The sequence below is a fragment of the Pipra filicauda genome, unplaced genomic scaffold, assembly GCF_003945595.2.
Source record: "Pipra filicauda isolate LSUMZ 115617 unplaced genomic scaffold, ASM394559v2 scaffold130_size2058158_pilon, whole genome shotgun sequence".
NCBI classification, from domain to species: domain Eukaryota; kingdom Metazoa; phylum Chordata; class Aves; order Passeriformes; family Pipridae; genus Pipra; species Pipra filicauda.
In genome coordinates, this window is record NW_024103774.1 from 1,147,134 (window position 1) to 1,163,630 (window position 16,497).

General features: G+C 38.6%; 1 protein-coding gene across 5 annotated transcripts in view; it reads right to left on the minus strand.

Moving 5' to 3' along the window:
- Positions 1 to 259: 259 nt before the first annotated feature.
- Positions 260 to 16,497, minus strand: part of IKZF1 (IKAROS family zinc finger 1) — a 125,062-nt gene continuing 108,824 nt past the window's right edge. For all 5 annotated transcript variants that reach the window (XM_039378189.1, XM_039378190.1, XM_027743641.2 and 2 more), the window contains 4 exons: positions 13,145 to 13,312; positions 11,103 to 11,228; positions 6,639 to 6,773; positions 260 to 2,653 (listed from right to left, as the gene is read on the minus strand). In XM_039378189.1, coding sequence (XP_039234123.1) covers positions 1,950 to 2,653; positions 6,639 to 6,773; positions 11,103 to 11,228; positions 13,145 to 13,312 — 1,133 coding nt within the window. In that variant the 3' untranslated portion in view covers positions 260 to 1,949. The remainder of the gene's footprint in view (positions 2,654 to 6,638; positions 6,774 to 11,102; positions 11,229 to 13,144; positions 13,313 to 16,497) is intronic.

Sequence of the window (16,497 nt, forward strand, 5' to 3'; positions counted from 1 at the left end):
ATCAGTATCTTTCCTCTAGCTTCAGTGTTGTTGCTCCTGACTTACACCTGCAAAAGTGAAAGCAGAAGAGGGAACTCTGTGTGCCTGTAATAGTATGTGTATATAGGAAATGTGCATCAAATATAGCTACAAGTATCAGGCCACTCTGGCCTAGATGCAAGCACTTCATGGTCCCATCAAATCTTTTTTATAATAAACAGATGTACTTGCATGCACTTATGCATGGAAAATGTGCAAATGTATGACAAAACTGCTAGTCTTGTAGGTTATTTGATTGTGTTTATTGCAAAATATCCAGCTATTATCAGAGTGGAAGTATTTATACATTAAGTTACTAACATGGGTTATTTTTATGGATGTTGCCCAGGAAGTATTGTAGCACTGAAGGTAGATTTTTATGCAGCTGCAAAAATTTCTTTTTTGCCCAGTCTTAAATTATGAGGGTGTTCAGGGAAAGAAAAGAAATATTTGGAAGAGGAAGCTAAGTAGCAGCTTTAAAAAAAAAAAAAAGTAATTTTTAAATATCAGCTGTGTTTGGGGTTAAAATCTATTTGTCATAGAAATTTTGATTATAGCTGAAGGTAACAGTATCTGCAGCAGAACCCACCACGGAGAAAGCTTTTGGTGGACCTTGCTGCACTCTGCAAAGTCCTGCAGTCTCTGGTCTCCCTTCTGCAAAACCCACCATATTTTTAACCTTAAGATTAGTTCCATGAAGTAAAAGTAACTCAAAGCAGGTAGTGAAATGACTAAGTGAATAGGAAGTCAAGGTTCTCAGCACCTTTGTGGGGCTTGGTCCCTCATGAAATGGCAAATGCCAGGAAAAAAGAAGGCGGTTGCAAATTTTGACTGGCTGGTTTAATTCATCTGAGTGCTTTAAAAATAATGAAGTTCAACACTTATGAGTAAAGCCACAAAATCTACAAGAGGACATCTTCTGTGCAAGCAAAATGGGATTTTTTTATATGTAAGAGAGGGATATTTGGGTATTTTCCAGACAGTTTAAAAAGATGAAAAATGTGCATAAGGAGACTTTCCCCACACATATATCTATCTAGTGCTTCTTTCAACTGTACATCATACTTTTCTAAATAACTGAAACTTTAAAAAGAAAGAAAAATTAAATACATTGTAACTTGTTTATGCAGAGAGAGGAGGGGTTGCTTAACAAAACGTGGGGTTTTATTGGATAGGAAGGGAAAATATTTATTCAATGAAGAGCCAACAATACCCTTTTTCTATACATTAAATGCAATTTATACTTCACAGAGTATATTACAAGGGTGTTTCTTCTTTCTTTCACATTCCTGCCCACCTGCCTAGTGACACAAAAAGCATGTTGTGATGTCAATACCAGTAGCACCCTTGCAGGTGAAAACATTCTACTTTTTACCACCAAAGCAACTCAGAACCTTCTGGCTGGGGCTCCCGTCCCACCCCAGCTGTCCGTGGAATCATCTGAGATGGGCCCCTCCTTCTTAACTTGAGTTCAATCTTCCCAAAAGAGTCAAATAATACCAGGAAGTCAAAAAACATACATCTGGTAGAAGAGCCCAACGCTCAGGGTGTTAAGAGAGAAAGCTTGGCCACTCCTGCCTGTTGTGTCCTCGTCGTGTGGTGCATCCTTGGCGTGGTTAACAGTTCTGGCAAGGGAGGTTTGCAAGAAGCATCAGTTAAGGGAAAGGCTTTCAGCTATGTGACTACAAAAGCTCCTACTTACATTACTAAAGGTTTTTGGTGATCAAACATTTTCAGTAAAAACTCATTTTAGAAAACTGAGTTGCAATGCATGCTACTAAAACGAAATCTCTCTTCTTGTGAGAAAAAATTGCTGAACTTCTGATTCTCTTGTTACTTTTACTGTCCAGCTGATTTGTGCTTTGTTGCTGTCATGGCTCATGCAGCTCCAGTAACGCAGCTGTTGAGGCTAGATCTGTGCCAGAGGAGTTCTAACTCATGTGGAAACGGTGCTCCCCTCGAGTTATGTGGGAAGAGAATTCGTACCTGTCCTGGCTATGGTAGCCACACATGTTGCACTCAAAAGGATCGCGGAACCCGTGGCAACCCATATGGATTGTATACATCACATGATCCAAGAAAAGGACTCGACAGTGTTCACACTTGTAAACTTTCACTTGCTCCCCATTGCTGCTGATCACTTTGAAAGCATCCTGGGAATTGTCAGTACCTGCTCTCAAGACATCATATTGCCTGTTTTCTTCTTTTATAGAGATGCCATTTCTTGCATGGGGACCTATATGGTTTGTCAGGTAGATCAAACCACTGCGCTCCTCATTATTGCTCTCTGTGTCTGTTGAGTCTTGGCAGCTGTTGCTGGGAGAGGCGTCTCGTTCAGAGGAGACAGATTTGGCTTTGGAAAGCAACAACAAGTTTTCCACTGCACTGTCCTGAGGAAGGCTGGAGCGAACCTGACTGTCCCCAAGAGGTTTGTGGAGCTGATACATGGGGCTGATGACAGGCACCACCTCAGAACCCCCTGGTGGTGTCTGGACAAGGGGACGCAAGGACTCTGCCCCCAGGTAACTGATGGCATTATTAATGGCCTGGTCGATAACGTGCGTCTGCATAATCTCGTTCTCTTTCTCATAGTTGGTGGTGGCATCGTATGGAAGGTCAGGCAAACACTTTTCACCTGCAGTGAAAAACAGTGAGAAGTCAGACGGTTGATTTCTACAAAATTAAGGAACTGCATATCATGGATTAATAAAACATGGAAGAAGAGAGTTGACCAAATCCACCTCTGAAATCCACCTGAGGTATTCACAGTTCTCTAATATAGCCAGGTAGAAAAATGGTGGGTTGGCGGGGTTTTTTTAGCCTGCTAAATAATCTGAGGGCTTTGGAAAAGCAAATGGATGAAAAACAGATTCTGGAAATAATTATACGGGACTCAGGGGCGCTACAGACCAAGTGCTTCATCCTCTCTTTCTCATTTCTAACTGAAGTCCCTACAGTGAGCTGAGGCATTGTCTTTGTGGTTAGTAAAGTCAGTGTACCAGCACAATCACAGTGAGCCTGGCCTCCATGCTTCAGAGCATGAAGCACATTATCAATATTTTTCCCTAAAGTATTGCATTCTTAGACTGGAAATTGTATGGTTTAGTTTCTTAGAAATAACCCACATTGCAATGTGGTCACACGTCATTTTAAAGAAAAAATCAACAAAAACTTTACATTTTGTACTGCCACCACCCCTCCACACCTTGTTTTTAAATAAGCCATGTTAGACACGTTACCCTATCTAGAGCAAGATTACTTGTTACATGTAACTTGGATGCCAAAAGGGGGAAATCTTTAACTTTTTTAAAATCAGAACGCACTTATGTATCTCTAGCTGGATACCCTAGTATTGAATACAAGTTTCACCACAATTTCCCCCAAATTCCTGGACCCACAGGACTAAGCAAAACATAGAAGCAAAAGTTAGGAGTGGAAGAAACTACTGAAATGCACAGATACTGATTTTATGAACTTAAGCAGTCTTCTCAAACACTGTAAATCATCAATGTTATTATCAGGCCTCTAATATATTTATGCAAATGAAAAGGGGTAAAAGATGGATTTTCTAGCTCTGCAGATCTTGGGAAACACTGAAAGCCACAAACATCTCTATGTGCTGTAATTATTTCCTGATCAATATGAAATTTGCTGGTAGGTCTCACAGAGTCCTAATTTGTCGAAAGAAATGCTAGCAGAAGCATGGAAAATTTACCAGAAGGTCTGCACATTATTTTATCAATAATTTCCCACCCAGTTTCTACTCAAATTGACTATCCAAGGTCAGTGAAGAGCACAGAAACCTTTTAGCATGACACTATTGCAAAGATGGGGACCAAAGTGTAGGAAGTCCTTCTGTCCATATTTCCCACATGATATGGTTTCATACTAGTTTGTCCATGCTCTGCAGGCAGAGAAAGAAATACTCTTAACATTGTGTAAGTTCCTATATAGGGGATGTAGGGTACAGACACCTTCTAGCTGTGCTGCATAAGCTTCCCGTTCCTCTTGTTTTCTTTCCCAATCATTCTGCCAATTTGAGAAGCCCTTTACTAGACTGTATTCTTTTTTCTTCAAGATTTATCCTTGATAATGCTACAGTTTTCAGGCAGAATTTGATGCTTAAGATTCAAAATAGGCATTGTGAAAGACTCTTGAATTAAATACAGAAAACCCTTCCTAATATGAATTTATACACTTGATTCAAGGAGGATAAAATGAGGCCAATATAATTTATATTCCATGGGCACTGCACACCACTGAAAAGTAGGACTGGGCTTCATTATACATGCAATTTTGGGCATCCAGAAGGCATGATTTTAATATATGTTTCTTGGGTAGTATTTGCTTTATGTAGCATAACTAGTTGGTAGTTGGCCTGAGAGGATCAAGTGCTCATGAGAAAAATTTGTTTCCAAGCAAAGTGTCTGAAACAGACACAAACCTAAGGTAGGCAGGTACCATTTCTATATCTGGGCAATGCAGGTAATACTTGCACTCATTAAAAATAATAGCTCATTTCTGTGGTTATTAGAGCATAAGTAAATTAAACTGCTAATGGTTTGATGTGCTTCAAGTTTTGCGCTGCTCAGGATTCTGAAGCAAGTACTTAAAAGGTAAAAATGCATTCAGTGCACATGGACACCATTTTTCTTAGTATTTTTTAATCCCTCTCTTTTCTTAGCTGCCTATTTTTTAAAACACGATAACCACGTGTCAACCTTTCATGCAGTTCTGATCTGGGTTTGGATGACCCAGTTCTGCTTTTGGGTCTGGGAGCTATTCCATTTTGGAATACAGAGAGAATTTTACAAGTAACTGGCTGAATTTGGTGAACAATCTCACTTTTGAAAGGTAGTTAATTCAGTCTTGAGAAAAAGCTAGTAAAGCAGAAGAAAGTCCCTCCCTTATGTGAAGGATGCCCTTTGCTCCTTCTCCCTGGGATTGGGACGACATGATAATCTGCAGGAGCAATAAACATGTCTTACTACCCAAAAACTCTACTGACCAGCTGGCCCAACCTTAAATTAATCATAAATGTACCTATTACATGAAGCAGCAGGTGAGGACTGGAAAGGAAAGGATTTGGGGGCATTTTCTTGTCAGGATCGTTTGCCCTTTTGAAGGTTAGCAAATTTCCATAAATATCTGCTGTCAGTAGGTTGTCTTCCCACACTGCACGCTGAATAACTAACCGACAGGAAACTCTGCCCTTCTAAAACTCATAGTTAAACTGGCTTTCTTTACTGTTTCTTGGGGTGAAGAGAGAAAAGGAGAATGATACAGCCAGTCCACACCCACAGATATATTGCATATAGGATACTTGCTAGTACCTTTTAAAGTTTAACACTTCTGTTCTTCCTGGAACTTTCACAGAATTAGTATTTTGCCTGATGCAATCAGTTACTAGAGTGTCTAAACTAATATGGTTTGCCTCACACAGTTGACATATTTTGGTAACTACCTCTACTACAACTTTTGTCCTGTTATAAGCATTTTTTATCCTTGACTACCTCCTGGAATTGTTGCCTTTGGACTTGAAAAAAAAATTGGACTTTATTTTAAAACATTTTGTTGCACCTCCTGATGTAGCTGAGATTCCTTTTTCTTTGTCTAGGAAATACTAATTTTCCTTTCAGCCTTGTGTCCTTGTTGAATAAAGTGTATTTACATTTTCTGTCCCACAAACTGGTCTTTTTTTTTGCCTTGACTTTTGACTGAAGACTTTCTCAATGTGTGTTTTGTTTCAAAGACTTTAGTTTTATCTGATTGTCTCCTATAGAATAATAGTATAAAAGAATGTGCAGAGAATTATGAAAGAATCTAACTGGGTATGAGTATATGGTGTCCTCTGATTTCCCATGTTTTTATTTATTTAAGACTAACCCTCCACAGCTGACAAAATCCTGTCTGTGGGTCTCACAAAACTGGTGTAACCACTGCTTAATAAACAGAACAATATATGTGGAGCCTTCATTTTTATAGGCACGACATCAAATTTTTCACTGTTAAGACAGGAACTACTAGGTGCAAATGGGCATGAAGATTTTGCATCACTCATAAAAGTATCCAAAGATCTTTTCATTTAGGTATTTTTCTCAGATATATCCATGATCATTTTGGGGCTTTAGAAGTATACAGACTTTATCAAAGGATGAAGAATATTACCCACTCTATGTTCAACTATTAACAAACACTTTCAGAAACACCAATATGCCCAGATCTGAATGTCATCCAAGAATTCAATAAAATAACTCTGAAAGTGTGGTCAAATGCTATCCCAACAGGAAACTTCTATTCCTATCTTTGGGTTCTTAAGGCAGCTTTAAGAGCCTGTTGAGATCTTGTAATGATCTGGTTCATAAACTTCTAAAAAGGCAGGAAAAAGATTTAAATTTGATCTCCAGATGTGGAAAACTAAACATGCAAAAATGCATGCTGGAGATATTTATTTGTTTTTTTCCCCCCCCAACAAATCTCTGTATCTGATTCTGTAGAGATACATACTATTAATTTATCAAACCAAGTAAAACCATAAAGCAAAAGTAAAAATCTTGTAATATTTTTGGGGGGCTTGTTTTGTTTTACTTTTTAGGAGACAGCAAACGTTTAACTCTTACCAACAAATTTCTGAGGCATAGAGCTCTTACGTTTGGCGACGTTACTTGCTAGTCTATCCAGCACGAGGGCTCTTTCTGACCCTATCTTGCACAGGTCTTCAGCCATTTCACTCTGGTTAGTTTCCTCTTTTATGACTGAAATCAAATGACATCAGAAGCGTTAGGCAGGCTTGTTCCATTTTAATGGAACTGTTGTCTTCAGCTTATTGTTTGTCAGTCCATGTCTTTTAGCTCCCAAGCAGCTGGATGAAGGAGCTCACCATATCAGACACAGGACAGTTCTGACTCTTGGTAACAAAGTCCCTCATACTGATTAATCTACAGACATATTCACGTTTCCCTCGTTTAGGATACAAAAATGAGATAGCAACTGTAAGGTTTCTGCCTGTACGTCATGCAATCATTCCACCCTTGTTCTACAGCCACTCTGCATTTCTGTGAATAAATGAGGCCCTAACATTACACTGGACATGAAGCAGCTTATTGTTTCACCCTCCCGCTGACACCCCCCACTGTCCCTCTGCATCTCTCCGAGTGAAACCACTTGTCTTCTTTAGCAGGAAAAATGGATAACTTCTCAACTCCAGCAGTGGAATGTATATTTGCAAGCTACACCAACCCTTCTCTCCAGCCCCTTTTTTCCCTAGCAAATATTTAGATACTTCCTTGATGCAATTTATATTTTAAATAACCATTTAAATGGATAAAATCACACCTACAGTGGAACACTGACTTCCAATACTCAAACCTGTTTCCCAACCTCCTGCTGCTGCTGAGACACTGTAGAATTAGGAGCTTAGCTGTGAGGCTCTAGGAAAAGAAGACTATTTCACTTTCACTATATTTTACTTCAGTATTTTCCTGCAGAAACAAAAGGGATGTATGAAAATGCACTGTCAAAACAATGACTACGAAAAATGCATGGAAAAGTATTTCTGACTTTGAGCATCTAAAGGGAAGGTGATATGCAGTGAAATCAGAGCACAGCTGTTTTGTTGGGGTTTGGTTTTGCTTTTTGCTTTTTGTTTGGTTGGTTTTTTGTTTTGTTCCTGTTGTTGTTTGTCAAGGCAGAGAGAGGGGTTAATTTTATTTTTACCTGCTACTAAGATATGGACATTTTTCCTGAACTTGTGAGTTTCTATTAAAGGAAGAAGCAAAAGATGATTTTTAGGCTTTGATTCTTTAAGCTGTTTCAATTAGGTGTCCCGCTCTGCTACATTTTGCCTTCTGTGCCTGCTGAGAATTCCTTTTATCACTGGATTTACTGGTTCACAGAAGCCATTACTCTGGTACCTAGGTGTTTCTCAATAGTTGAGAACACGTTGTTCTAATGCAATGTTATTCTGAAAATATACCACAGCCATAAAAGGATGATTGTGAAAATTTCACTGTCCCTGAAATATATGAAATCAGGGTCTGGTGGATAACTGTGAGAAGCAGGTGAAGTGTCCCAGACAACACCACCCTGCAATACCAAACTGAAGAGTATACAAGTGTTTCTTGAGTCCCTGCTGCAGCAGAACATACTACAGTGATAGTGACAATGACAGCGACAGGGAGTCTCACAGAATTATGCCCCAGTCCCACAAGACACTAAAGGTTGTGACCAATGTAAGAAATGAGCAGAATTTGGTCATGAAGCTGCAGAAGAATAAAGGGTGTTGATGGTACATAGTCATCATCGAACAAGCACACACCAGAATCTTGTGCTGACCAAGGCTTCCAAGTGCCACCTCAGGAGGAGACTTACAGAGAATGTTTTAAAGCCGACGTTTAACAGGGAAACAAAAGACTGATTTTTTAGTTAAATGTTGAAATGATCAAGAAATATTTGTTTAGAATATAATAACATTATGTTTCTAATCAGTTCAAGAGAGGATGAATCATGTATTCAACAGTCAAACTTTCACACTTTTAAAACTGCTATTAAAAAAAAGGGTAAATTGTATTACGTACTAATATCCAGCATTTGCAACTGAAAACCCCTGAAATTTGCTACCAACTGGAAAACTATTTCTCTGTAATTCGGTATCTGTGAACTGAAAAAAGTAAATAATTTTATCTTTTCAAATTAATATTCCCAAGTGACCGAAGAACCATAACTGACCTTTTTTAAACTTCATAAACTATTTCTTCTGTTATTTTACATAAGCCTGGTAAGACTTCAGCACACTTCCACTCAACTCAAACACAAAACTCCAGATAATAACTCTAAGAGATGAACTTCCCAAGGACAGTGAGATTCTAGTCCTCTAAAATAAGAATTTTGCCATTAAATTCATCAGGTTCCAATTTTGTGATGCATTTCCTTCTCTTAAAGAAAGAAAAGTTAAAATATAAACAACAATCTCTTGTTCCCCTTTTTACTCCTTTTTGCTCGATCTTTATTTAATTTCTTTCTCAATTGTATTTTTAGATTTATAAGCTGATGGAAAACTTCTACTAGTTTAGGTCCTTTCAACTGACATTTTTACCTATGTATACTGCAAAAGCTGTTTTAAAATGCTGTTAAAAGCAATCTTGCTGCGGCAGAATGTCAAATCAGACACTCTAGCAGATTGTTGTTATCAACTTTTTTGAGTCTGGGGGAAAAAATGGCCTGAATAATGGCTCTAATAGATCCACATCACACCTTGAAATATTGTAAGAATGGTGGCAGTATAGCTACTTGCTTTTCTAGATATAACAGAGAATACACTAGAAGTCCAAGAAAGACACCCAGTCATTCTCTACTTTTTCTTGTATATTTTCTTCATGCAAAATACTAGGAAAAATGCAGGAAAGTTTCATGTTCTAGAAATGTAAAGAACTGATTCATTAACTGAGTACTAAAGTTTTTTTAAGAGTGAAGTCCTTCACTGGATATAAGGTCTAAAACCGGAAGTTAATACTTTAATTTTTTTTTTAATTTGCAAAAGCAGTCCTATTACATCAAATACGGATTTACAAGATACAAGAAAAAAGTGATTCTTTCAAAGCACTAATGAATTCCTCAAGTTTTCATCCCACTGAGATAAAAGATATTTAGCTGTAAGCTACTGCAAGCTCTCCTGTCATGATTTGATATAAGCAAAGGCCCATCTCTAAAACTATTAAAGTTTATGATTCCTGACACCAGTTTCATCTGGGCATTTTTCCTACTAAGACTTCAGTAGTAGTTCAGCTACTCATTTTCATGTTCTGTGTGCAGGCATTCAAATCCACGTGCCAGACACTGAAGACTGAAATCCTAAAACAAAGTATTTGCTTCTAAATCATGTCACCTCTTTGAGGAGTAAGTATTGCTGCCTACTGTATATTACACTGAGCTTTTCTATTTATACATTCTCCAGCCCCTCAATAAAATTAGTAGGGGCGCTGCTCTAACATGCTGTCTGCCAAAAGCATCTCAGTTGTATTCACTGCTATTATTATGTGCATATACTTTACATTATCTGATAGCATGTAAAAACATATTCAGGTTCTGTCCAGATATAAAATACTAAATGAGGCATAATTGCAAATAAGGCAGAGAGAACCTTCCATTTTTGTCATTTGACAAACCAAATAACATATACTGACAGGATGAAAAGAGTATGCAGGAAATGGAACTTACTTAAACTCCACTACAGAAGCTGGATCTTCTCTATCTAAAACTGCACATATGAGGGGATTTTGTATGGCTAATTAATTGGATGGATCCCGTACAGATCTCTAGGATCTTTGTTAAAAAATATAATCCAAGCCCCAATACCTGCTTGCTCTATTTCTGGGCATAGTTTTAGAGTTGATATTTTCCAAGAAATGGACTTTACCTTCATCATAAAACTAGTCTCTTAGAGAAGAACAACAGGGCCTCACCTCCCCCCAGTTTTCTTTTAAAGGGGAGGTTGGGAAGAAGGTTGTCAACAAATTATTAACATTTCTGGACCGGCTCAAGTCAAACTGCCTAAATTAAATGCCTCTGGCTTCATGTCCTCTTGCTTGGAAGAGTGAGATCAAAGACAGATTTCTCATCCTTGTTAGATGAGTTGGTCTTAGTGGTCAAGTGAGCCCTTTAAGCCATGCCTAGAAAGGGAAGGAGATATGTAATGCAGAAGATTCTGCAACACTACCTAGAACACTGGCATTAAGTTTCTATTAAAAATATATCCACAAGAGTACTGCAATATAGGACTCCAAGCAAAAGTGGTGAGGTGATGTAGTCACACTGTCTTGAGATGACGAACTGATGTTTTCCAGGTCTTGCAAGGGTTTTGCCACGTTTGAATTGTACTTTGGCTTTTTATTTGAGCTAAACAAAGTGAGACAACAGCTAAATATTTCTCAAAAAAAGAATAAATCCAGATGCAATATCATACATATTGGGGGGGGGTGCCTCCACAATGCCAAAGTTGCCACAAATGGTATTACTGTTCCTTTTGCACTCCTTTTTCTGCACTTGTGACAGGAGAGCGTTATTCCCCAGATGGACACAGTTATTACCTGGATAAATGCTGCTCGAGAGATTCATCGTTTGCAGGTAGTTATGGCAGCGTTCTTTATGTTCTTCCAAAGAGCTGCGCTGCTTATAACTGCGACCACAGTATCCACACTTATGGGGTTTGCCAACTGGAGGAAACACAATCAATTATGAGATTCAGATGAGGTATTCAACGGTGTATTAAAAATGGTAATGACAACAGGAAAAAAGCCCACTCCTAAAATAAAGCCATGCTGTGGTGAACTGAAGAAGGATTTCATCAGTGTAAAAAAAATCTAAATAAAAACAGAACTAATGGAAAATTAGTGATATATCTTTACATCAACAGGCCAATTCTGTGGGTGCTGCAAGCTGATTTTAGATGATCCACATCAGATAAAGACTGCAACACTAAATCTTTAAAAGCAGCATCTACACAAGTTAGAAATGGAGACACCTTCAAAGGTCTGAAAGTATTTGCTTTATTGTCTATACCCACAGAGACTGCCAGTGGGGGTGTAGGTAGCGACTTGCCCACGGCTGGATGTCAATTCTGACGTAAAGAGAACCAGCTCAACCCTTTTAAGACAATTTTAGATTTTGCATGTTTTCTGTTTCTGGAAATTCAAGAGAAGTGGCATGAAAATTTCTTTTCTGTATTACACCAATCCAGGTCTAGCTAATTCTAGGAATTTCACACCATTACTGTTTTGTGTACTTTTGGACTTGAATTTTCTGTCTTAATGTGACAAGGCTGTCACCTTACACGTGATTTAACAACTTTAGATGGTTGCACAGTTTAATTTTTGAATTTTATTTACAAATTCTTAGGTGAAAATCAGATTCAGACATCCAACTTGTTTTATAATGTATTGATGTCAATTTACCAATTGCAGGAAATAATCACTATCTACAGTTTATGCACTGTCTCTCCAACTACAGAATCCTCATAGTTTGCTAAAAGTGTCTAGGTGCAATTTCATATACATATATATATATATATATGAAGAATTATGTTTCAAACTGTGCATCTGTGAAAATCAGTAACAGCAAAGGAGAGGGAGGCAAAATACTGTTTCAAGTCTGTGCTTTCCTCAATCAGGCTGGGACCAAACCAGAGAACTGGAAATTATTTTGGACAGCTGGGATCAACACTAAGGATTTTATTATGTTATTTAATATGTGTGCTAGAAAGGAATTTCCTTAGTTTTGTGCAGCACAAAACCACCACTTTGAGAGCTCTCCTTTTGCCACCCAGAACTTGGTCTCAAAGCCAACTTTCACAAGTAGTGTTACCAGCGTCAATTCCAGCAATGTGTATTGGAGGTCTCCCATCCAAATAACAATTTGCATTTGTAGCTTAGCTTGGGAAACTAGATGAGACTGCAGTCTGCTTTTAAAGGCACTTAAATGTGCTAAATTGGTTTTACTTCACAAAAGGTATGTGACTATGGCTTCTGTCAAACAATGACAGGTTCCTGTTAATGGAAAAGTGCAGCTATTCAAAAATATTTACTCATATCCATATTACTGTTGAGACAAGACACTAAAAAACTCCATCACAGTCCCATTTTGTGGAAGATTATTATCTTTCTTTCTCCCACCCTCTCCCTTCTCCACACTCTTTCTCTTTAAAAGTATGTGTAATAACAAGGTGCAACAAATAATGCTGTAGGTTGTGTTCACTCCTTAGGTTGAGGATGACTACCAGACTGTGTTTCAACTTATATATTATCTCTTACCCTAAAACGTTCATCAGCTCTAACTCATGTTCGTACTTCCATGAAATGGATTACTCACATAAGTCTTGTAAGATGAAACCCTAATACAGAAACTTTGAATCATTCAAGAAGTATGGGAAAAAAAACAGGTCTTCTGGTGAAGGGTCATGAAGATGTGTTTAGTCATTTCTTTGCTGCTAACACACTGTGGCCAGCTCACAGCTTGGTTAACCCCAAGATGGGGCTCCGTGCCTCTGCGGGATGAGAAGACCTTAGTGTCCACCCTTATCGCCTCGACAGGGGTGCTGATGAGCACCCCTGGTTAGTCCCATACCTTCACTTACCTGAGTGAGTCCTCAGGTGTCCCGTGAGGGCATCCCTGCGACGGCAAGCGTAGTTACACAGGTGACACTTGAAGGGCTTTTCACCTGAGTGCAACTTTATGTGGCGCAGAAGGTTGCCCTTCTGTGTAAAGGAGGCTCCGCACTGATTGCACTGGAAAGGGCGTTCTCCTATAGGGAGAAGAGGAAAATACATGAGAACAAAAAAGTCTTACACGGTAACAAGAGAAAGATTTCAGTGAGAAAGTTGTTTTCTCACTGCTGCTCTGTGACTTCCACCGGCTGCAGGTTTGATATAACATGAGGCTTTCAGACTAAACCTGCCAGTTTCTTAATGCTTCACTGGCTGGGTCAATTTGATCTGAAAATCTAATTTTTTTTTTCTAAATCAGAATGGCACATCACAATGCAAATTCAAACTCATTTAAATAAAGTGACTGCAACATTTTGTGTTGAAGAGCCACTCTTCCTGATCAGCAGTTTTGGAATAAACCAATATCCAATTTTGCATGTTGTGGCATTTGGTGGGGTTTTTAATGTGGCTTTTTTCAAAGGGTCTTTAAAATATGCCACTGAAGCAGCAAAATAAAAAGGAAACTCATTAAAAATGCATTTCAGGATCACAAGTTCATTTCAGCGTTACATTCTTATATTTAAATGAAAGGCACTTCATTATAACAGTTATAATAACTTCTTTTCATTTACATTTTCCCTGTATTTTCCCTTTCAATTTCTTCTCCATTACCTGTCTGTCCCTAAGCAGCCAAATCAGGAAAGAGACAGAGAAAAGAGAGAAAGAGAGAGAGCAAAATCACAGAAGTTAAGACAGTGCAAAGGAAGCCCTGTACTTCCATGCCAAAGTCCCAATCCTTCTCTAGGTAAGGTATGAACAGAGGAGCTGCACAAATAGGCTCTGATGGTCCACACTTTGGACAGACATGGGGAAAAACTCGAAGAGACACAGCCTTGATTTTTCTAAATTGGTGCCTGTTATCAAGGAAATGAATCAATGCCTTTGCAAAAATTAACATGGCTGTTGTTTGCTTTTTAGTGCTGTTTAAAATCAATATGCTCATTTATTAGTTTGTAGTGGGTCTTTTTTTGTTTTCTTTCTGGTTGTTTTTTTTTTTAATTTAAGATGAATGAAGCCTTTGCTGAAATGAGTGGGAAATAAAATATGTTTCCAGTTATACCAGACAGAAACTGCTTCTGCATGCCTGTTTCTCCATAGCCCTCAACTAAGTCAAACCAGGCTTTGAAACTCATTTGCTGAATTCTGTTTCTCTTAGGCATAAATTTAATCTGCTGTAGTAATTATAATGCAACAACCATTTTAGAACCAGCCCAGAGATGACCTGTTTTTAGTTTTGATTTTATTTGCATAACAATAACATTGTATTTAAGATTTCACAGCTGAAGTTAAAATATATATTAAAAAAAAGTTAAATTATTTCTTTCTTCTCTCTCACTTAATCATCATGTATTATTTTGCACACCTAGGATCAACTTTTATGTCCATACATGTGAATATATATGCAGTGTGATCATGTCTGACTTCTGGGTAATGCAGCAGAAGAGCTGAAGATCAGTTAGACAGCAGCACAATCCCAACCCAAAAATCTGAAAACCCTGTCATCAGGGCTGGCAGCTTTAGCATTCAGCAAACAGTAAAATGAATCCACTTTATGATAAGATATTTTCACTGGTCAAACAGTTTCAAGCAGGAAAGCATAGACCCCGTCAACCCAAATGAGCTCATTTTCTTTGTCCATCAAGTAGCTGTAAACTGTGTCCACAACTGGTTCAGCTGCGGTGGCCTACAAAAATGCCAGCATAAGCCTTACAGGACTTTGCAATGTGCTTCATAAGCCATGCACAGCAGTGGTTAGGGAAAAAGAAAACAGGTAAGTATCTCCCTGCTTTGTGTCTTAATCTTTGGGGCAGTTACTCAGCATGGAAGGTATTTTTCAGAAACAGGTTGAAACAGTAATGAAGAAGTCAGTGCATCATGGGGGACACAAATTCAGAAGAAATGGTTAATTCTTACTAGTCAGCTTTTCTAGCATTCATTTTTGCTATTTTTATTTAGAGGAGCATAAGAGGAGAAAATGAGGATTGTAAAAGTAGTCCTGGAACGAAATGCAAAGCAAAGTAAGAATGAAATGTATCTCTAGACTACAGGTCTCCCAATTACAGGCTGAAACCTTGTGTTGGGTGAACAAGACAGATGGAGCATTTAAAACAAGACTGCTGCATGCCAAATATTTCTACAAAACTTACAGTGGGATCAAATATAAGGGAGCCTGCACCCATGCTGCTGTACAAGAGAAACAACATCACCATTGAAAGACCCTGAAGAGTTACATGTATCTTGGCTGGCCCTTGGCTGTCCTTGCTGCAACTACCAGGATGGGGAATGCCTGCCTTGTAAGCCCAGCAAAGGCTCCCTGACCTGCTAGAATGCTGACATTCACTGATGGAAGCTAACTGGGTCTGGTGACATCCCCTCAAATGAGGATGGGGTATGGTGGAAAGAAAAAATATATAATGACTCTTTTCTTTTTTTCTTTTTTAAAGTGAGCTTTCTGTGTCATTTTCTCACCAGTTCTGAAGAGCACACACCTATCCTGGGCGGATTTTACCATATGGTGTGTAACCATGGACAAGTATGGGCCCAGGAACAAAAACTGCAATGGGACCCTGAATTGAATAATTTAATCAACCACCACTGCAGTGATTTGTAAGCCTTTGTGGGAGCACAGGCCCTGGACCACTTATTCAGCGAAGCATATTTATCATCTTAATTGAAATTTTTCTTATTTCTTAAACAATACGACAAAATCGCCTGAGAGACCTGCAGAGATCTCTAGAGCTTGCTTTCTTTTTTTTTTTTTTTTAATGCTCATTCCTCAATGGGCATTAGTTTTCTAAATAAATTCAAGACATTCACACCCAACTAAAAAGATTTAAGTGACGTAACTGGTGACTTAAGTTACAGCACTGTACATATAAGGAGGCAACACATATACCTATGCACGCACACACATATATGCACATACATACACATAAGTGCACACTGAGCAAGTGAAACCTGAACCTATACACTGAGGTATCAGCACCACTGAGCGGGAGTTTCTTTCTCCTTTCTAGATCTCCTTTTTCCTAAACACCAAGCAAGACAATGGCAAGCTGGAGAAAATCAACGTACCGAAAGGGAAGGAGAGTGAGAAGAGTTGGGCAACTGCGAGGAGGATTTGCTCTGCAGATGGAGCAACAGGTAAGGGGCTAGGAAACAGCCAGTGCTACACAGCTGCCTGCAGACAGGAGGGGGCAGAAATATCAGGTGCTGCTCTGCA